Raw genomic sequence first — 22,276 nt, 5'->3', positions numbered from 1 at the left:
TCTCAAGAGGACTCAAAACAATGGGGGAGAGCAAAACAACAGAACCTATTTTGTCGTTGTGCAAATAACTGGTGACAGATGCTGAATTTTAAGACAGTCACCTTTCCTCTCAGCTGCCAGCTTGCTTACCAAAACCCAACAAGCTTCATGTTTTCTTGGTGTTCTCTTTTCCCAGTGCACAAACTAAGATTCAAATGTTTATTTTCTTTGAACTAAGCTAAACTAGAATTTCCGTGGCAACAAAAAACTTGACTTACAAAAACCTTCTTCCAGTTACTAAAACTTAAGGGTGGGCTGCAGCCTTCTTCTCTTCTCTTCAATGCATTTCCGAAAGAAATCCCTTTATGTGAAAAATCGCCTAAATTAGTGTCTGTTCTCATTCACAGGGCATCAAATACCAAGGCTCTGTCATGGCCGTCTGCATTCGATACAGCCGCACAAGGCACCCTTTAGCCCCGGTATGAAATGCAGCGGGCGTTCCATTAACTATATTGTAAACCCATCCGCGACAACAGTAAACACTCTGAGAAAGTGCGCCAGGAGTGACTGTGGTGATGTAGTTTTAAGTGCAAAAAGAAGGAGGGGAGGTGGATGGGTCCAACAAACACGAGGCTTTCATCCAAGAGGCCGCTGTTCATGTCCCGTGTGTTAAGTTTCACTTTCACTCAATCAGTTGTTTGTTCATGTCCCGTGTTCACAACATTTGGAGTCGTTTTTACTGTACAAACGTAACGCCAAGTGTACCTATTTTGGTTTTGTTGCCTAAACCTAAAGTGACGTCAAGGGTAACTATAGTGGATGTAATGCCAAAAATAAAATGACGCCAAGGGGCGTGACAAAGCGGCGGTATGTGACAAGTTGGGATTCTCTTCCACATTTCTTGGTGCTGTTATTGCAATGTGATCTCATCCCTACTCGTCATATTTTGGAGCAGCAGCCATTTGCGTAGTGTGTTGACGCAGAAGGTTCATGCGTGGTTAACATTGTGAAATAGGTTTAGGCAACAAAACCACTTAGTTAGGGTTAGAAAATACATCATGGTTGGCTTAAAGTAAATACACTTATGATGATGTAACATAACCTACAGGCGTAATGTCATGTGACTCAGTGGCATATTGTCACGGAACATGAACGCCGGTCCCCTGAGTAAAAGTCCTGTGTTTGTTTGTCCCATCCAGCACCCCTCCCTCCCGCTCATAGTGAACTTCTCACTCTTAATACTACGCCCGTTGCTCAGCCTCTAATAATGACACGGATGGGATTACATTGGAGTTAGTTAGTTGAACGCCTGGTGCGTCTCATACAGACGCTAAAGCCTGCCTTGTGTGTCGGTATCAAGATGCGGAGGGCCACTGCCCAAGCTTTGTTATTTGACTCCCTGGGGATGAGACCAGGCTGCCTCTTGAGTTTAAATAAGATCCCTCTCACTTGCTTTTAATGAACTGCTCCAAACGTACATGGTGAGAACCAGTCTGGCTTTTTTTTCCCATCTCAGCAGCAACATCCAACAATGTTTGATATGAATAAAACATGAGATGAGAGAGTGTAAATTACTAGCTCCTCATGACATCTTTTTAAATTTTAAACCCCAAGCAGAATCAATCAATTATATAATCATGTCAGATCAGCAACGCTACCTCTACTGTGCCCGCATGCTCTTTCTCCCCTACCTTTGTATATTTACACCTCGCTGTAGATAGATGGGACTCAATTAGCAGTCCTGTGGAGAGCCATGTAAATCACAAAGACTCTATTATTCTTCATACGTGAAGATGATTCATAACATCGACCGATATCTGTCACATCTTAATGACAAAATGTGCGGGGCCTCGTGTAAATCTCTGCTCCCCACCGGGACACAGATCTGATGGAGAGACTGTAATAATGGCCCTTCCGGACACATGAATCAGCAGTCCCAGTGGCAGAAGTGCTATCACCGTCCCCAGAGCATGGGGCGCAGCACACTGTGAAATTGAAACTTGGGTGAGTCACTGATTGGGTTAAAGCAAGCCACAGAGGCTAGCTGCAGAGGCTTTAAAGCAAGCACAGCATATAGCTCGGGAGATAGAAGCTAACTGGTCCCGGGATTGCCCTTTGCATGGAATTGATGTTTTTATTCTTAGTATGAGGAATGCTACTGATAAGAGTAGAGTTTGCTCATGTGAGAAAATATGTGCTCTGAATGTAAGAAGAGAGGTGACATCGCACTCCAAAGGGTCTGCAGGGAGGAACGACAGGGAATATCTGGATATCAAAGACTGCAAGGGACATAATGGATTTTCACCCCCATGGTCAATATATATTATCAATAAAACAGTGGAGCGTGTTCAGTAAATGGTACTTCAGCCTTATATCAGTACAAACACAAGACCTAGAGGTCTTCAACAGGATCCGTGCCTGACTGAATCTGACGACCTTTACAAATTCAGGAGTTTGAGCGCATTTTCACGTGCTAAAGACTAAATAAGAAAAATTTTATCAAACATTAAATGTTATAGCCTGACTAATACTAGATTTGTGTAGCTGATAACAATGTAGATATTTGTTTAACATAAACACATTACATAAACAAACAAAACTGGATCCAGATTAAACGAGTATTGGTAACATTGTTTGTAAATAATTCAAAACTAGTCGGCTGTTTCTGAGCTTACCGGCCGACATATACAGACACCAATATATCTGCGCTAGTGGCCAATATATCGGCCTAACAGTATTATTGGTCGAGCTCTATTTCCTTTTAACTTGTTCTTGTCTCACCTCATCACACAGCCCTCTGCATCACAACACAAATGCAGCAACAATAGTTATTATTGGTTATTTACCATTTTACACCAGCCTTGTTAAATTCCCTTATCTGATCTGTTCCCTGTTTTTTTGTGACTTGGCTGCTCTAACACCACCATGTTTTTATTGGGATTAATAAAATACTCTATCTATGGAGAATAGAAACTCATTCAGGATTTAGCCCCTTGACGAAGATTTTGTTTGTGAACTACATTTTTTCATTGTCTTCATCTCACATCAGGCAAAGTGACGAGTCACTTTCATTTATTAAGCAGTTGCTTGCTGGTTTTTCATTATAAATGCGTCCATTTTCATTGAGGTTTTAATATTGTGTCTCTGTGATGGTGAAAACTATATTAAGGTTGCCATTGTTTGTCATTGTTAGAGCAAAAAAAGATTTGTTGTTATGGTTATGTAAATATGTAAATATAATGTAATTTAGTTATATAGATGGAGGTTAACACACTGCAGGGGTTGAATTATTTAATTATAGTTTATTTTGTTTTTTAATTGTATAGTATAGCACTGTGTATTGTTGGAGCCATAGGAAAGGTGTATCCCATTAGACCGCATCGTATATTCTGGTGTGGGCCTCCTATTGTGTTGTACAGTTTTTTGACCGCAGTGAAAATGTTTGTTTTGAAATTTTAAACGCAGACAAATATGGTTCAATATATGATTATTTGTTAATCAAAAACATGCCATGGATTTTGGAGGTGCTTACATCTCTTATATTTTAATAAATCTTTTGTTTATGGACTGTCAAATGACTTTATTGGAATTATTTGGATCACTCGAGTCAAACAACCCGACACTGGAATCTAAATCTAGTCATAATATCTGCTGTTGGTTCATTTGTTATGTAATTCTTCATGATGAACTGGTCGATAACTTTTTATCTGTTTATAGTCTGGTGCTACGGCTGTGCCGCCAGTTATTCCTTGTGTTTATTGTGCTTTCCTTTTCCTTGTGTCTCCAGTATTCCCCTGTCTGTTTCTCTGTGTTTGTGTGCGTGTTTGTGTCGTGGGCGTGGCGCCTCTCTCACTCTCTCGGCTCCCTGATTGCTGCCAAGTTGATTCACCTGTTCCAAGCTGCACACCTGCATCACATTTACTCAACCACGGCTACTAACACAGTGGATCATTACCGTCCGACTCCCCTGCCTGCCTGCCTGCCTGCCTGCCTGCCTGCCTGCCTGCCTGCCTGCCTGCCTGCCTGCCTGCCTGCCTGCCTGCCTGCCTGCCTGCCTGCCTGCCTGCCTGCCTGCCTGCCTGCCTGCCTGCCTGCCTGCCTGCCTGCCTGCCTGCCTGCCTGATTCACCTGTTCCAAGCTGCACACCTGCATCACATTTACTCAACCACGGCTACTAACACAGTGGATCATTACTGCCTGCCTGCCTGCCTGCCTGCCTGCCAGCCTGCCAGCCAGCCAGCCAGCCAGCCATGCTCCAATCTCATCCGCTTGCCATCCACCATCGCCCCACCACTCTCTGTCTCTGCTGCTCTTCTTAACATCATCAACGCCCTTAGTCTCTGCAATTCAGGATTCAGGCTAAACTCCATAATTCTAAACTCCAAACATCTAAACTACATACATCTTAACTCTATACATCTAAACTACATACATCTAAACTCCATACATCTAAACTACATACACCTAAACTGTATACATCTTAACTCCATACATCTGAACTCCATACATCTAAACTTCATACATCTAAGCTAGATACATCTTAACTCCATGCATCTAAACTCCATATTTCTAAACTACATACATCTTAACTCCATGCATCTAAACTCCATATTTCTAAACTACATACATCTAAACTCCATACATTTAAACTCCATACATCTAAATTACATACATCTTAACTCCATACATCTGAACTCCATACATCTTAACTCCCTACATCTAAACTCCATACATCTAAACTCCGTACATCTAAACTACATACATCGAAACTGCATACATCTTAACTCATACATCTAAACTCCATATATATAAACTCCATACATCTAAACTCCATACATCTTAACTCCATACATCTACACTCCCTACATCTTAACTCCCTACATCTAAACTCCATACATCTAAACTCCATACATCTACACTCCCTACACCTTAACTCCCTACATCTAAACTCTGTACATCTAAACTCCGTACATCTAAACTCCATACGTCTAAACTCCATACATCTAAACTCCATACATCTAAACTCCATACGTTTAAACTCCATACATCTAAACTACATATGTCTAAACGCCATACATCTAAACTACATACATCTAAACTCCATACATCTAAACTACATACACCTAAACTGCATACATCTTAACTCCTTACATCTAAACTCCATATATCTAAACTCCATACATCTAAACTCCTTATATCTAAACTCCATACATCTAAACTACTTACGTCTAAACTCCATACATCTAAACTACATACATCTAAACTCCATACATCTAAACTACATACACCTAAACTGTATACATCTTAACTCCTTACATCTAAACTCCATATATCTAAACTCCATACATCTTAACTCCATACATATAAACTCCATACATCTTAACTCCATACATCTAAACTACATATCTAAACTCCATACATCTAAACTCTATACATCTAAACTACAAACATGTAAATGGCATACATCTAAACCCCATACATCTAAACTACAAACATCTAAATTCCATACATCTAAACTTCATACATCTTAACTCTATACATCTAAACTCCATACATCTAAACTCCATACGTCTAAACTCCATACGTCTAAACTACATACGTCTAAACTCCTTACATCTAAACTACATACATCTAATTTACATACATCTAAATTACATATAATGTGCTTTAAGATCTTAGCTGAGGTGCTATATAATCCATAGTTTTAACTGCTGCAAAAGCAATAATTGAGCTTTTGGCAGGTTAAAATGAGAGTTTTGATTTAGAGAGTTCCCTCATATGTTGGAAGCATAATGTCAGAAGTAAGGGCTGTAATGCCATTACCTCTCCCTCCTTTTTATAATGCAATTAGAAGATTCTTCCACTGTGCATAAAATAGCGACTTTCTCTGCTTTGTCAGGCCGGAGGAGGTAATAAATCATAATCTTTTGTTGTAAATCCAACATGGTGGTGTCGCCTTTACAAACAATGGTTCTTACATACCAAGCATTCCATCACAGTGTCTTCTGACCAACAAGGATATCTCCCCAGTGCTTTATGAAGCCTGTTATCCACTTCAACCGTCTCCCCTCCAGCACGCCTCCGTTCTCCCTCCTCCTTTCTGTCCCTGTTTCTTTCCCTCCTTCTGGCCTCCCCCCAACACCTGCTACAGTATACTCCACTACCTCTGCCATCCAAAGCCACGGCTGCCTCCTTGGCAGGTTCTCTTCTATTCTTATCTCAAATTTTCCTTCCCCTACCTTCCCACTTCTCCTCATGCTCCCTCCCCAATCACAGTATTCATCTCATCCCCATCCCTTTCTTACCTTGTTCTCTTCCTTCCAGTAATTTCATCCTGTCTCCCCTCCTTACTTTCCTGCCCTTTCCTCTAAACCCTCCCTCCTGTTCACCTTTCTCAGGTCCTGTACTAAATATTTCCAGGACCCCGAGCTGAACTTACAGAAACTTGGCTTTCAAAGAAAATAGCTGTGCGACAGCTAAGTGATCACTCTGCCCTGGACCTTTGGTGTGATGCCAAGGATAAACACCATCAATGTCCCTCTTTTTGGCTCTACCTCCTTGTGCTCTGAAAGTGCCAGAAACAACTACTGAGTAGCACCTACTTTTGTGCAATCCATATCTTGATTGTATCAGAAAACTGTTCAATCACTTTGCTTCATCTATATCTCTATTTTCCTGAATGACTTCATGGACTTCATGGCTGCAATCAATCTATTCCATACAGGGAACAGGAGATCCTAAAAGCCTCTGGTCCTTTCAGTCTATCATAACATCTACACCTGCATACATCATTTATCCTTTACTGATCAGTTCTACCCTCTCAAGTTGAGGGAGTAAAAATGAGGGAGATCAGCTGCTGTAGTGGTTGATTGAAATTGAAGTTTAAAACATCTCACGTCCCAGAGTTCACTTCCTTTAGTTCTCTCATCACCTGGCAGAACTATTGAATTGTTTTAATCCGGTTGAAATTATATTTGGATTTTTTTTTTTAAATGTGTGAGAGGTGTTCTTTTATCTGTCTTGATGATCTCTCCAGCGTGTTCTGGGTCTACCCCGAGGCCTCTTACCAGTTGGACATGAACCTCTTAAGGGAGGCGTCCAGGAGGATCCTGATCAGATGCCCGAACCACTTCAGCTGGTCCCTTTAGAGGTGAAGGAGCGGCGGCTCTACTGCGAGCTCCCTCTAGATGTCTGAGCTACTCACCCTCTCTCTAAGGCTGAGCCCAGCCACCCTACAAAGGAAACTCATTTTGGCCGCTTGTATCCACAATCCCATTATTTCGCTCACTAACCAAAGCTCCTGACCAGGTGTCGGAATATAGAAGGGCTTTTCCACAAAGGTCCGGTACAACACCCACGTCACTACTGACACCGCACCGAACCGCCTGTCGATCTACTGCTCTATTTTACTCTCACTCGTGAACATCCTGGCCTGGACATAGCACTTACCAGAACATACTCTGGCACCTCCTGACCTCATTACTATGTTCAATACAGAGGTTATAAATATTGTTTGGGCACTTTCTTGGTCACAATACTGGGTCCCATTTTACCGAGACAGCTTGGTTTCCCTCGGAGAGAATCGTTCAGAGAAATACATATTTCTTGTGGTGCCCCCCACGGCTCATTTCTTGGCTCCATTCTTTTCTGACTGCCTATGCCGCCATTAGATTCTTAAATTGGTATTAGTTTCTGCTGTTATGCAGATGACACCCAATTCTACATTTCTACTTCACATTCGGTCGACAGCTTTGATGACTGCATGTCAGAAAACTGTGCTTGGTTGCATACATTCTCCACAAATTAATAGGGACGGATAGCACGTAATAGTGTGGTTATTGGGGAAAGACCAAAAGCGGGAACCTTGTTTAAATGTCTCATTTTTATTTGTCTTGTCTCTAAATTTGTTTTCTGATTTCAGTTTTAATGTTTCAAGTTTAGCTTTTACCATGTTTAATTTAATATTTGTGTTGAGCACATTGCATTGTATTACATATACTACATGCGTGGAGCCTCTTGCTGTTGCTTAGATCATCAAATACATGTTTTGCCTGTTTTATTCTTTGATGTGTTATCCAATTGTGAGCCAATAAATGAGGATGCAAGGTGTTGTTGAGGTTTATGGGGGGTCTTTGCTGCTTTCTCTTACCCTACTGAGAGCCAGGAGGAAGTCCATCCCACCAGATCGCTTCACACAGTGCCGCAGTTTCCAGTACACCAGATGCTCCCAGGCAAATACCAGGAGGCTGAGGCCCATGGCCACCAGCAGCATGTAGAAGACCCCTGCCATGTTGTCTATGTCCAGCTTACTGCTCATCACCTGGAGGGGAGAAGGGACAGATGAGGGAAGACAGGAAGGAAGGAGAGGAATGGAAAACATTATAGGAGCAGAGAGAAGAGACGAGTAAAAGGAAGAGGCAGAAGAGGTAAAAGGAAAGCATATGAGAAAGGAAGGGCAGAGACGAGACAGGAGAGTATATTTATCACTAATGAGAGTCAATTTGTCTCCCAGACAGAAGATAAAAAGTTAATTACAACGAGCAGTACAATAGAGAATCCTTTGCTGTCACTGGATGTCAGAGCACCCATCTGTGATATTTTAGAGCCCCTGCACTCAGAATACTGGTGCAAGGACCAAAACATGTCAGTCACCACATAATATCTGGTTCGCATCAAACAAAAAGCTTTTCCGACTGTTCAAGTCATTCAGTTTCAACATTCATAGCTCTCATCTGCAGCCAGGCTGCATTCACTTTTGAATTAATACTTATTAGTGATTTTTGTAACACCAAAGAACCACACATAAACCTGAAACTGAAACTCTTCGGCCCTCCTCTACGAGACCGGTAGTGTAGGTTTTTTTTGGTGTGCGATTGTAATCTAAATCAACTACAGGAGACAACCACAAAATGCAGGGGGAAATGTAATATGAGGCAAAACAGAAGAAGTGAAGGCAAGCAGCAGTGTGGATGTGTAATCATAGAGAGCAAAAACTAATCTTGAGATGACAGGTTACATTTGACTACATGCAACTTCTGTTTACAGGCTGTGTAGAGAATCAGAAACTCTGGATTTTGCAACGACTTTAAGCATTTAACATACAGTTTCTTAGTTTTTCATCAAGTATTTTTTCACATTATCATTAATATTTATTAGTGAGGTTTAAGGTAATAATAATAAGTTGTCAGACAAGCAGGGTATAATTCATTCTTAACACACAACTAGGGTAACTATAAACTGAAAAAGTGGTTTATTTAAAAAACAAATGTATCCTTTATATTGGGTGATGATGATGATAGTCTGGTTTTGGTGATTCCTGGTTATCTGCCAGCGGGAATACCAGCTATTATGCCTGAATATTCTTAAAGGGGACATATCATGCTATGCTCATTTTCAGGTTCATACTTGTATTTGGGGTTTCTACTAAATATGCTTTAATGTTAAAAAAAACACATTATTTATCTCACACTGTCTGAAAAGGTACAAGATGTCATACCTCGATCTTATCATTGTGGCAGATACCCGACAGCCAGAGACGCTCCAACATATCAATCTCATCTGCAAGAGAAAAAGATGGAGGGAGAACAAGGAGGTCAAAAACAGGAGAAGCTGAAAGAAAATTAAACAAGATACAAAATAGTGAAGAAAAAATCAGGTTTAAGTCTAATAGGAAAGAGAGAGCAAGATGATGGGGCGGGAGGGTGAGAAAGAGAAAAGAGAGATGAATTAGGGAAGGAAAAGACAATGAGGAGAAGGAGTTAAAACAGTAGAAGAGAAACCTTTTTTAAAAGGGATCACTGCCCCTTTGTGATGAGAGCAAGGTGTTTGATCCCCTGAGGGAGAGGACAGAAGCAAGCGAAGGAATGCTGAGAGGAGAAGAAGGAAAAGGCAAAAGAAGAGAGGCACAGATGATGAAATACAGCATGATGGGAGAGAAATGAGAGCAGAGTCAAACCCTGTTTATGTTAAAAGGAGAGGGAAATGAGACTGATGGGTGAGCAAACCAAGGACAGATAACTTAAAGGAAAAGTGGGTAGCATTTTGGGGATCTGTAAGAAGAAATAGAATATAATATTTAAAGCTATGTTTTCATTAGTGTAATCAACTGAAACTAAGAATCATTGTATTTCCCTTAGCTTAGAATGAGCCCTTCATATCTATAGTACATAGGGAGCAGGTCCTCTTTCCAAAGCCCAGTCGCCAGGAACAATTGTTGGCATTGTACGTTTCAGCAAACCAGGGATACGTTGAATGTCAATGTTTCTGCATTCAGTCAAGGCGAGTGACATAGTTTAAATAGTGAAATAGACGCAGCGGGCGAGTGAGAGGGGGGTAGATGGGTCCAACAAACACAGGGCTTTCATCCAGCTGTTCGTGTGTTTCCCGTGTTCACAACATTCAGCGTCATTTTCACTGTACAAATGTAGTAGTTTTAAGCCCAACCATGCAGTTCTTTCCTAAACCTAACTATAGTGGTTTTGTTGCGTTGTTACGGTTGTCATGTTACGTTGTTATGTTGTTACAGTATTATCTGATCACAAACCCTGATCTTTTTTCTATCCTTAACCAAGTAGTTTTGTTGCCTTAACCGAACCAATTGTTTCACACCGTTAACCATGAGGCATTGTGCCTTTCTGCAAGCGTGATACGAGGCAGATATAAAACATATTTATGAAACGTATTTTTGGTTTAGTTTCTTGGCTTAGTTCCTTCTACACGCTTTGAAAGGGAGGGGTGAGTGGAGGGGTATTCAGTTGGTTTCAATATGCAACCTCACAGCTAGATGCTACTAAATTCTACACACTGCTCCTTTAAAAATAGGAGAAGATGGTGACCGGTAAAAATTGTAAAATGAAAGCGCAGGTATCTCTACAAACTACAAGCAATCAATGAAGTACACAGGGTGGTGCCTTACTATGTTGCAGATGTTACTAATTACAAGGCTACAGAAACGGTAGCAAGAGGAAGAATTAGAGGCCATTTGCAGAGAAAGTCATGAGAAATTACAGGCAGCGACTGGAAGTGAGAGAAGCCCTTTGAAGCAGGTTGGGAAATGGTCTGGCATCTGAGGCGGGCACACTGAGGGCAGAGCGTCGCGACAGCGCATGGGAGATGAAAGGGGGAACGCACACAAACATTACACTTCCTGCTCAAACTGTCACTACACACACACACACACATATGACACACACTCTGAGCTGCAGCGTAATGGGACTCTCCATCAATGCTTTAATCAAAAAGAATGAAGCAGTGGGAAGGGAAAGCAGGATCGAATGTACAGAGAGACTTATGTAGACAGACTTGCACCGTCGCAGAGGACTTTTAATACTTGCACACACACACACACACACACACACACACACACACACAGACACACTGACGTGCACACACTCTGAAGATGTCCCAGTCAAAGGAAGTTCCAATTCCCAATGCTCACAGTTACAATATTAATTGACCTCTGGGTTAATTAACGTCCTTCCATAAAGCCGCCACACGGATTAGACCACCATAACTCCATGTTGACTGAAACGTCAAATCCGCTCAAACAAAACATAAATCTCACTCCAACATGAATCACTGCCACATTTCACTTCCCCGACAGTCACGTGTGGAATTTCAAACGTTCCTTGACAGCTGAATTAAACCGGGCTCAACTCCATCGACCCTGCCTCCTCTTCCTGACAATAGAGACTAATACGCATGTTCATTCTGTGTGCGGCTCACTCCCATAATCTAATTCATCGGGTTTCAATGAGTGTTCGGCTGATTTCGCTCTCCCTGTCCGGCTCTCAGCCTCTCTCCCTTTATCTCCCTGTAAATACGTTAATCATGGAGTCAACGGCGACAAATAAAGCTGCTCTTTGGGAGAAATCTTCCCACAAAGAGCTGACAGACAGGCTGTTTCCTCTCTCACCTGCTCCAAGAAGGAAAATGCCACGGAATGAAGAGGGTTCATCGTCTGCACAAATGTAAAAAGCAGACGTGCAAACACTGAGGAAGGGCGGGGGGGGGGGGGGGGGGGGGGGGCAGAACTTATAATTAAATTCATGTTTCATTCTGTTGATTTTTGACAGCTTAGCAGTGATTTGGAAACAATTCAATTAAGTTGAAGTTTCAGCTCTGTTCTAACCTTGAGAATGTGCCTGTCTCCCTTTAATACCTTTCCATTGGTCAGCAGTGAGGATTTAAGACCCCCCAATCTCCAATCCTCTCAGTGGCATTATAAATAACGCCTTTATCTAATCTGTGCAGAAAAAGCTTTAAGGGGAAGGTTCTTATGAGCTGCAAAGGTTTTATATGTATAGTCTCACCTGGAATAGAACACATCCTAACCAGATCCTAGGAGCACCTCGAATGGCTCCTTCCAGTGGAAAGGAGCAGCCACCGTCCCTGAAGTGCAACATGCATCGTTCATATCACAGAGCAACAGTGTTGGGCAGGTTACAAGGACGTGTAATAAGTTTCTTTTTAGTTATTACTCCTTTTGAAACAATAATATTACTTTACTTATTACCTGGTATCAAAATTAATTAGTTACATTACTTGTTGCTGAACAGCAAGGAACACATAAAAAAACATTTTATATACAGTATATTCTTTGCTAGATACCCGGAGCTACGTATATGACTCTACCAATCCTGGTTACCGGTATTTTCGATTTCAGGTAAATTGTTTTCATTAATATAAATTGCACTATTAGGTAGCGTACAGTTCATGGTATATGTTAAGCTAACATTAGCACTCAGTTGGTGGTTGCAACAATTAAAAGAAAAAGTGCAGCATAATGCGAAAGTAAATGGACTTGGACTTATATAGCGCTTTTCTAGTCTTCCGACCACTCAAAGCGCTTTACACTACATGTCAGTATTCACCCATTCACACACACATTCACATACACTGATGGCAGAGGCTACTAAGGTGCCAACTTTGCCCATCAGGATTTAATCTAAATACTCATTCACACACCGATGGCTATGCCTCCGGGAGCAATTTTTTGGGGTTAAGTGTCTTGCTCAAGGACACATCGACATGTGACCCGGAGCAGCCGGGGATCGAACCACCGACCTTCCGATTGGTGGACAACCTGCTCTACCCTCTGAGCCACAGCCGCCCCCAAGTAGTGGAAGTGCAAAACGTGCTCTGTCTGATCGGGGCCGAACTTCTCCCTGCCGAGGCAATATTCGCCTGAAAGTTCACCAGAGTTCAACTGGATGATGTGAAGATGCATTCTGACCTACCACGCGTTCACATCATTGTAACATGGATCTGGATGTCACCTGGATTGTGGTTGCATCTGCTGCCGCGTCTGCTGCCTGCTTGACACAAACTGCTACCATCATTAATTAATTCCGTCTGTACGAGGGACTACCAAGGCTAAGTGACAAAGTGGCAGCCTGGAGAATGAGACTTCTCGGTCACTGCCAAAGACATCAAGAACTCCCAGCAAGCATGCTGTGGGAACCAACGCACGTGCATCGATCACAGGGACGTCCCACCCCAACATACATGGACGTACTGAGGAGAGATGCTGGACAGTGCTGGCGAGCTAGCCAGATGTATGGTGGACTGAGACAGCTGCAAGGCACTTGGAGTTATTATCAACAAGCCAGTGCCAGAATATTTTGTCCACCTGCCAGAACAGTTTCAACTATAACAACCATCTCATCTTTTATTCTCCCCTCCCAACATACAGTATCTACTCTGTGAGGGGACTGGAGTCGACCACGCTGACTGAACGCTGACAATTTATTGAAATAATTCTTTTAAAGGTCTTTGTTGTGTGAGATGTACAAAAGATGTGGTGTTAGAGTATGATAGAAAGAAGGATAACACCATGTGTCAGGCTTAGGAGTCTTTTAAAGAGAAATTCCATTTCTAATGTTTGTTTATTTGTTTTTAGATCCCAAATGATCCGTGAATTTGTTTGACTGTGGAACTAAATTAAACATAAAAACTAAATTGCAGGTTCAGAGAAATATCTGCAACTCTATTCTCAGTCTATACAATTAAAATCAACATCTGGGTCTCTGAAGACTCAAAGCCATTTGAACAAAAGAGAATGAGAAGAAAAAAGAAATCAATTTCCCGAGGGTGTGCTATGCTGCCACAGTATGTTCCATCTTCAGTGCCAAAAGCTGTTCACATTCACATTTTCTTTTTTATCATTCTTTTGTGTGCGAGGTGTTTTTATTGGCTTTGCTCAGTCAGCATGAATCAATGTGAGTGACACAAAGGAGAAGTGGAGCAGAGGCGAACTTTGGATACGCACTGCTGTGGGATTTGAGTCCAGGTGCAACGTCAGCAGTTGTAACAGTACATATTCCTGCATCTCGGTCCTTTTGCAGCGTCACTTTGAAGGTGGTTTATTTTGGAAGTCTGTTGGAGACACACAGCCTCCTCATCTTCAAAAGGTTTACTGTATCAAAAGTAGCTGTACGTCTGCTCGAGGTTCTTCTTCATGTTTTAGCTAAAGCGGGGTCAGCAGCGCTACAAAAAGAGAGTTCAGCCAGCCTGCTCTCATTCCTTCGGCGTCTGATACCGACACACAAGGCACCCTTTTCAAGTAACTCCGATGTAAACCCATCCACGGCAATATAAGACGCTCAGAGCAACTGCTCCTGAAGTCAGGTGACGTAGTATGAAGAGCGACAAAGTCCATGTAGGGAGGAGGTCGGGGTAGTGAACGGGTCAAACAAACACAGGACTTTCATCTAGGAGACCACTGTTGGTGTCCCGTGTGAAACCGACTTATTTTATTTTATGCAAGTACAGATGCAGCGATTTATAATTTCCCCTCTCAGCTGGCTGCCAGCCAGTTCCCAGCCAACTTCCCAACCTATTTTCATACAACGGTTCTTATGATATCTTATGAATAGTTATTCCTCTTTTTTCATGCATTTTCCTACGAATGTCCATCGTCAATTTCCGCTCCAGTCTCTTTTTTTTTTTTTTTTTAAAAAGGAATAACGGCATGTCACTGTTATAAGCCTGTTTCAAGCTAAAGTCCAGTTTCCTTTGTAGGCAGGGTTTATATTATATTATATTTATATTGTTTTGTATGATCCATCCTTAGAAGACAATAACTTTTATTTTTTCTATATCAACAGTTTAGTAATTGTGGTGTCAGCCATCAAATAGCCAGATGTCTCAGTTCAAGAAAAAGAAAAACAAAGTTTTCAGTAACATTTGTCCATGTGGAGTCAGCCTCTGGTGTTCGCTGCCCCTGGGAGCCGCTGGCACTGCCTGCACTGAGGCGCTGAAGCATGTTCCACCTCGACTTCCGAGCGTGCTAACTGCCAACAGGCCAAATTACCACCCAGAGGAGCCAATTTGATGATTGACCAGTTATTTGCTATAAAAAGAAACGACAATGCTCGAACAAAGAGAGATATTATGCGGAACAATTACAGGACCTGTTGAGCGCCATGACGCATATGCTGTGGATAGTGAGTTCATGTGATGTCTTTGGGGTTGGTTACAGGGTTGTCATGATATCACCTTGGCAGTCTAGTGTTCCTTGTGTTTCCTCTGTTTCCCTGCCCTTTTGTCTCCTGTGTGTTTTCCCCCTGTCTGTCTAGTCTGTCAGTGTGTTGGGAGGTGTGGCCTTCCTCCTTCTCCTCCTTCTCCTCCTTCTCCTGGGCGGGCACTGCTGGAGCAGCTGATAGCAATTAACCTACCATCAAACACACCTGCAGTATATCAACCCCGGTCTTCCTGCCAGTCATCGCCAGATCGTTCCGTCGCCCTCAGTGGTACTAGACGTACTCAGGCTCTCTTACCCTAGTGAAATTATTCTTGACTTTGTTAATGCTCGTTTTGGGATTTTGGACTCACCTTGCCTTGTTCTCTGTTCAGGTCTGTTCACCTGCCAGCTGTCTCTGCTTCCTGCTACCTGCCTGCTCACTCTTCCACGCCGTCCCTCCTCGACCTGGATCCATTCCTTTTGTTACTCACCTGCCTGTTCACTCTCCGACGCCATTCCTCCTCTCGGAGCACTAGTGGATTCATCTGTCCATCTGGAGGATCCCTGGATACCCCCTCCCCGTGCCCCCCGATTCCTTGATTTATTAATTTAATATTATTCCTGCCACGTCGGACATCCAGGACCCCCCAGCCCTGTCCATCCTACATTTAATAATTATAATAAATTATCTTTTGTTACACCTTAAGAGACTTTCGTTTGTGTCTGCTTTTGAGTCCACGCTTTTGTTAAACCAGAACATAACAAGGGTGTGAACTACAGGGGAGCCAGAGGACGTTTGGCTCCTTTTAACAACACATGAGCTCCCCTGAAAACCCGATTTATAAAATGTTCTCTAAAATATAGACAATATGCATCTTCAGCATCATGGATCATTCGTAAAATTAGGTTATTATTGATGTAGGATTCGTGCATGAGGGTGAACCACATTGCCCAAGATGTTTGACGCACTCATAATATACAGTATATCTATGGGCCTTTCCAAATGTTCAGACATCATGGCCTAAGCTATAATGAACCGACTGGAGATGAGAAAAAGAAGGAACAAAAGCCGTGGCTTTGATCAAGTATTTTCCTGTCATGTCCTTGTTGTGGACACAGGACACATTAGCGTTTACACTACAAAAAATACATGGTCAGATGCATCCCAGACCACCTCGACAAATGGATTGAGTGATGGAATCACAATTGGTCCTGGTGGTCGTTTACACTTGTATTTAGTGCTGTCCACTTGTGATCTTATCGCCCGACATGCATTTTAAAACTAAGTGGTGATTCTGCAGATCCAGTATCAGCTTGTTTAAATTAATTTCCTAAGTTTCCTCTAAGTTTTCCAAATTGTTTTATGAAAACAACAGAATAGATAGAAATTCAAGTACAGGCTATTTCTTCCAAAACTAATTAATGCAAAAAAGTGTAACAATCACTTTTACCAAACTGAGCTGACAACCTCATAATTCTAAAGTGACAATGTGCAAATATAACAATACCACAGACACTCATTGCAGTAACATTTCAATCCCAACAGATGACCAAGCAGACTTTACATTAAGGAATTTAAAAACCCTCTATACCTTTTCACATGTCCATGTGATTCCTACATGTCCTACAGCAATCACTGTCATCAGGCTGAGTCAGGCCACCTGTGTCTAGTTAGTCACAGGGTGGAGCCAGCAATTAGTTCATTTATTTCGATTTTTTGCCTTTTTTGCAAAGACTTCTGCCTCCTGAGCTATTCTTCATTTCAACATCTTTTTTCTACTTACCTCCAGAGTCACACTAAAATCTCTCATTAATGTAGAATTACTACCAGTAATGCTACACCTCATATGTCAGCTCACCAGGAAACAAAAATAAATCCTCAAATGATCTTAACAATCTTGAACGTTTAAGTTAAACACTGTATTTTTGAGAGGAATATTATGTTCAATAAAGAGAGAGAGACGTTGACATTAACCAGAGGATGGAAAGAAAGATGAGGTGTGAAAAAAAAGACCTTTGAGGAACTTTTAAATATATCTCACAGCTTTATAAAAAAGAGGAGAGAAAAGTCCGGACAGAAACAAGTCATCTCTCCAATAGGTGGTGACTGGTAGAAAAACAACAAGCAAATACAGTACGAGGAATAAATTCAGAGAGAGTCAGGCGTGTGTGTCTGTAATCAAAGAGATGAGACGGAGAATGTGTGATGTGTGAACAAAGAGAAAGTGTGTGTGTGTGTGTGTTATCTCACAGCTTTAACAGAGATCACTCCCTTCCTCTTCCTCTGCTCTTCCTCCCTTTAACCTTCCTGTATTGATCTCCCTCTTCTTCCTCCTCTTTCATTTCTCCACTGACCCTCTCCCTTCCCACTTGCCTTTCAAAAATGACCCCTATGGGACCTCCTCGCTAAAAGGTCTAAAATACAGTGGATGCACAGATGTTTCTGTGATGTTTTCCTTCTCACAGAGGGCTCTGTTTTCCACCACATATTTCCAGTACAATGGGGGGTTCTACAGGCAGAAACATGGCTGTGCTATGGGCTCACCAGTTTCACCCATAATGGCCAACCTTTACATGGAAGAGGTGGAAAACAGAGCCCTAAACTCCTTCAGGGGAACAACACCGAGGCACTGGTTCAGATATGTGGATGATACATGGGTCACCATCCAAAAGCAGGAAGTGGAAGTGCACTTAAAGCTTGTGGATATCCCAAACTGGACCTTTGTGAAAACAACCACAAAATCCAGAAAGAACACCAGTACCACGGGTGATGAAGAAAAGGAGGACAGACGTAACAACATTGTGAGTGTCTGGGAAACTCAGGAGGATTCTCAACAAACATTGCATGCCTGTGTCTTTCAAGCCCAGCAACACCCTGAGAAAGAAACTGGTCCACCCTAAAGACCACACACCCTAACACAAGCAAAGTAACCTGGTGTATACAGTCCAATGCAGTGAGGAGTGCACAGATATGTACATTAGTGAAACCAAACAACCACTAAACAGACGGATGGCTCGACACAGACGGACTAACTCCTCAGGTTTAGACTCAGCAGTCTATCTACATCTGAAGAACAGGGGACACTCTTTTGAGGACAATAACGTGCATATTTTGGACAGGGAGGACAGGTGGTATGAAAGAGGAGTGAAAGAGCCCATCTATGCTAAAGTAGAGAAGCCATCACTCAACAGAGGAGGAAGCCCGAGGCATCACCTGTTTTCCACCTACAATGCTGTCCTGGCATCCCTGCCCAGGAGATTAAACAACCATTCACACACCTCACCGGACAGTCATTCACACCTGACCTCACCGGACAGTCATTTACACCTGACCTCACCGGACAGTCATTCACACCTGACCTCACCGGACAGTCATTCACACCTGGTATCAGCTGACTCTAACGACTCCAATTACCCATGTGGCAGTCATTCACACCTGGCATCAGCTGACTCTAACGACCCTTAACTACAGTGGTCACACCTCTAGAGGAGCACCATTGTACTGAGTGGTTTCTATATTCCTGCTAACGACCGGACAGAGGTTAAATTCCTGGGTTCCCCTACCATTCAGTCAGAACTGAAGAAGCGTCTTGGATGAGAGTGAAACGTCTTCAAGAATCTAAACCAAGTCCAGTTGCTGCTGATTTAACCCTTACTCAGATATCTGCAGATTTGTTCATATTTGCTGTGGGACAGGTCTGTGTGTACAGTCCACAAGGTCATATACTGTATATCTGGGCTGCATATGGCCGGTATGACCTTTGTGATCTTGATTACAAATGTGCCTTTGTTACTGAGAGAGGACATGCATTAACTGCAGCATCACAAGATGCAGAAAAAGTCAGCAATGTAACACTGTAAGTTGCAAACAAGTATTTTGTTAACCATGATGAACGTTCTCATTTTCAATACTCATGACTGAAACCTTCCTTTTTTACTTTACTACGGCATTTTAATTGCATTGACCTAATGACTAGCCAACCTTTCAAAATAATGGATACCTGAAATGTTTATGATTTTCTGCTCTTTCGAGGTCATTTCTTGTGACTCAAGTGCCCCGCCCTCTACCCATCCGTCTTACCGTCTCCAACCAGCTGCAGCAGAGCCAGGTCCAGTGGCCGTTTCCAGCGGGAGTTCTTGTGCAGGGCGATGCCATAGCCCGTAGTGGCAAACACCTTCCCAGAGCCGATGGTCATCACCTTGTGGAATAAAACATAAACACATAAACATCCATGCATTCACACACAAACACAAGAATCCCTAGACAGAGTCAGATTCAAAGAGACAGATGGCAACGAGCAAATGAAAATCAGCTTCATTTCTGCTGTAATATTCTTCGCCTATAGTGTCAAATGCAAAACAGTTGGCTCAGCTCTAATATCGACATCCCCAAAAATCCCAGAGCTTGAATTCGGGATATTGTTTCAGTGGAGGAATTAATATAGATCCACATCAGTTGTAATAATTACTGCAGCAGTTGCTGCTGGGAGCTCAGGCCTCCCACAGACCTTATTACAAATGATCACTGGGCAGGATTTTCATTCTCGCTGTGGGAGCCGCATCAAATACAAACTTATAAATAAATCAACATAAGCACGGTCCGAAAATGACAATATTAACTAGCTACAGGCAGCGTGGGACAAATAGAAATGTGTCGGTGTGTTTGATTTATTTAATGCTGATGTGGAAGTGCTCATTTGGCATGCCTGTTGTGTTTCTGTTGCATTCATTCTTCCCTCAGGAAGAGGCTGAGCGCACTGAAGATCTTGTAGTTTTGTAGCACATAATAGCTGCAGGGCAGAGGGACATCAACAATAGCTGCCTCTATGTATGATGAGCGTGTCACTGTGCAGAGCTGTGGAGGGACAGAGATCTATTTCTTACCTTGCAGCCCTCGTCCTTTCTGGCCATATAGTTCAGCACCGCGGCGTCATAAATGAAGGCATCCAGTTTCCTGCAGGGAAGGAAGGAAGGAGGGAAATTACAACAGAGAAATGGAAATCACTGACCTGGAGCTAAATGACAACAGAGGAAGTGCAACTAGTGAACAAAATGACAGAGATAATGGATAAAGCAGCGCCGAGACAATGACTGTCTGAAAAGAAAACACATACTGAAGGCTGAGGAGCTTCTCTCTACACACCATTTTGCACCAACAGTCAACAATTGCACAGAGAGCTATTCATCATAGCGGAGGTGATGTCAATTCTCCTCCCGCAAAAGCCTCAATGGACCAGAATACAATGCAGCAGCAGCAGCAGCAGGGGAGCTTGTGATGTGAGTAAGACGTAACTCTCACTTTTCTCACTCTAATGGTCTTCTAAGAGCACTGCACTTTTACACTTAATGTTGTTTTCTTGTACCCAAAGAAAATAAAAGCCACACACCCCTCTCTGATGTCCTATCAGCGAATACAAATATGTTTCATGCGCTCACTGCACCATGTCGGCAGAAACAGAAGACAGAAAAACCTCTTACATTACTCCAAGATGGTTAGAAACATTGGTGCCCTGTAGGAACCCGACCATAACAGGAATGTCTGTCTGTATCCGTCTTCACACAAACATTTCTTTTTGTTCACGAGTTAAACCAGATGTTAAACTGTATTAGGCGGCATATTGCATTTATACAGTGGTCATTTGTATATTGATATCCATCACAATATGGCAAATGTATGCCAAATCACATATTATACACAAACAAACGCAGGACATTCAACCAGGAGACTGCTGTTAGTGTCCCGTGTGAAACTAAAAGTTATTTTGACTTATTTTGACAGGTCAGTCGTTAGTCACGTGACTCGTCGGTATCGTCAGTCCCGTGAGTCACTAGTCCCTGAAGTTAACGTCAACCACGACCGTTTCCTAACCCTAACTAAGTGGTTGTGTTGCCTAAACCTAACTTCTTGTGGAAACATAAGTTGATTTTAAAGGACACTATGCATGTAACAAGCGTATCTTGACACGCCGTCCCTGAAACGTCCAAATGTAATGTAAGAGGGGCACTCTGTGCGTCGATCTTCGATGCCGAGGGGCACTGACCAAGCGGCGGTATATGACCAGTTGGGAGTGAGAATGTGTTCTTCTGATTGGTCGGCGTTTAAGGTCTTCTGGATCTGTGCTGTCACCGTCTTCACAGCGGCACTTCTACAGTCTCAACCTCAAGCAAGTCCTGACAGCTTGTTTAAATGCACAGTTTCTGAATATGGGCTATGTGCATTTCTCAGAGCATTTTGATACTTTCACAATATTTATAGAGCACCTATAGCTGCTTAATGATAGAAAAAGACATGGAAATCTCACTTTCTACAATAACCTTTAGAATTCATTTTACATACAATATCAACACCTTTGTGGCTTTTTTTGAGTCTGTATTGACTGCAATGCAAACACATCCGTGTGAATATGCTACGCTCACAGCTAGTGATGTAAAATGCTAATGGGAGGCGGGAGGGGAGGTCGAGACAAGGAGAAGGGTGTCTGGGTCCCAAAGTGTTGTTGAGTTATTTTGAAGTAACGTTAGTTACATTAGTGACATTAGCGACGTTAGTGACATTAGTGACATTAGTTACATTAGTGACCTTAGTGACATTAGTGACCTTAGTGACATAAGTAACATTAGTGACATTAGTGTCGTTAGTTACATTAGTGACATTAGTGACGTTAGTGTAGTGATGTTAGTTACATTAGTGACATTAGTGACATTAGCGACATTAGTGACATTAGTGACATTAGTTACATTAGTGACCTTAGTGACGTTGGTGACATTAGTGACCTTAGTGATGTTAATTACATTAGTGACATTATTGACATTATTGACGTTAGTGACGTTAGT

At 42.3% G+C, this 22,276-nt stretch overlaps 1 protein-coding gene across 2 annotated transcripts in view; it reads right to left on the bottom strand.

Annotated features, from left to right (window-relative positions):
- Positions 1-22,276, bottom strand: part of grin2da (glutamate receptor, ionotropic, N-methyl D-aspartate 2D, a) — a 317,340-nt gene that overhangs the window by 5,418 nt on the left and 289,646 nt on the right. For both annotated transcript variants that reach the window (XM_074612865.1, XM_074612866.1), the window contains 4 exons: positions 20,327-20,396; positions 19,524-19,641; positions 9,476-9,537; positions 8,129-8,299 (listed from right to left, as the gene is read on the bottom strand). In XM_074612865.1, the coding sequence (XP_074468966.1) occupies positions 8,129-8,299; positions 9,476-9,537; positions 19,524-19,641; positions 20,327-20,396 (421 nt within the window). The remainder of the gene's footprint in view (positions 1-8,128; positions 8,300-9,475; positions 9,538-19,523; positions 19,642-20,326; positions 20,397-22,276) is intronic.

This window comes from Sebastes fasciatus, chromosome 17, assembly GCF_043250625.1.
Source record: "Sebastes fasciatus isolate fSebFas1 chromosome 17, fSebFas1.pri, whole genome shotgun sequence".
In the NCBI taxonomy this organism is placed as follows: Eukaryota; Metazoa; Chordata; class Actinopteri; order Perciformes; family Sebastidae; genus Sebastes; species Sebastes fasciatus.
Note: the sequence above shows the minus strand (reverse complement) of the source record. Positions and strands in the feature narration are given on the sequence as shown.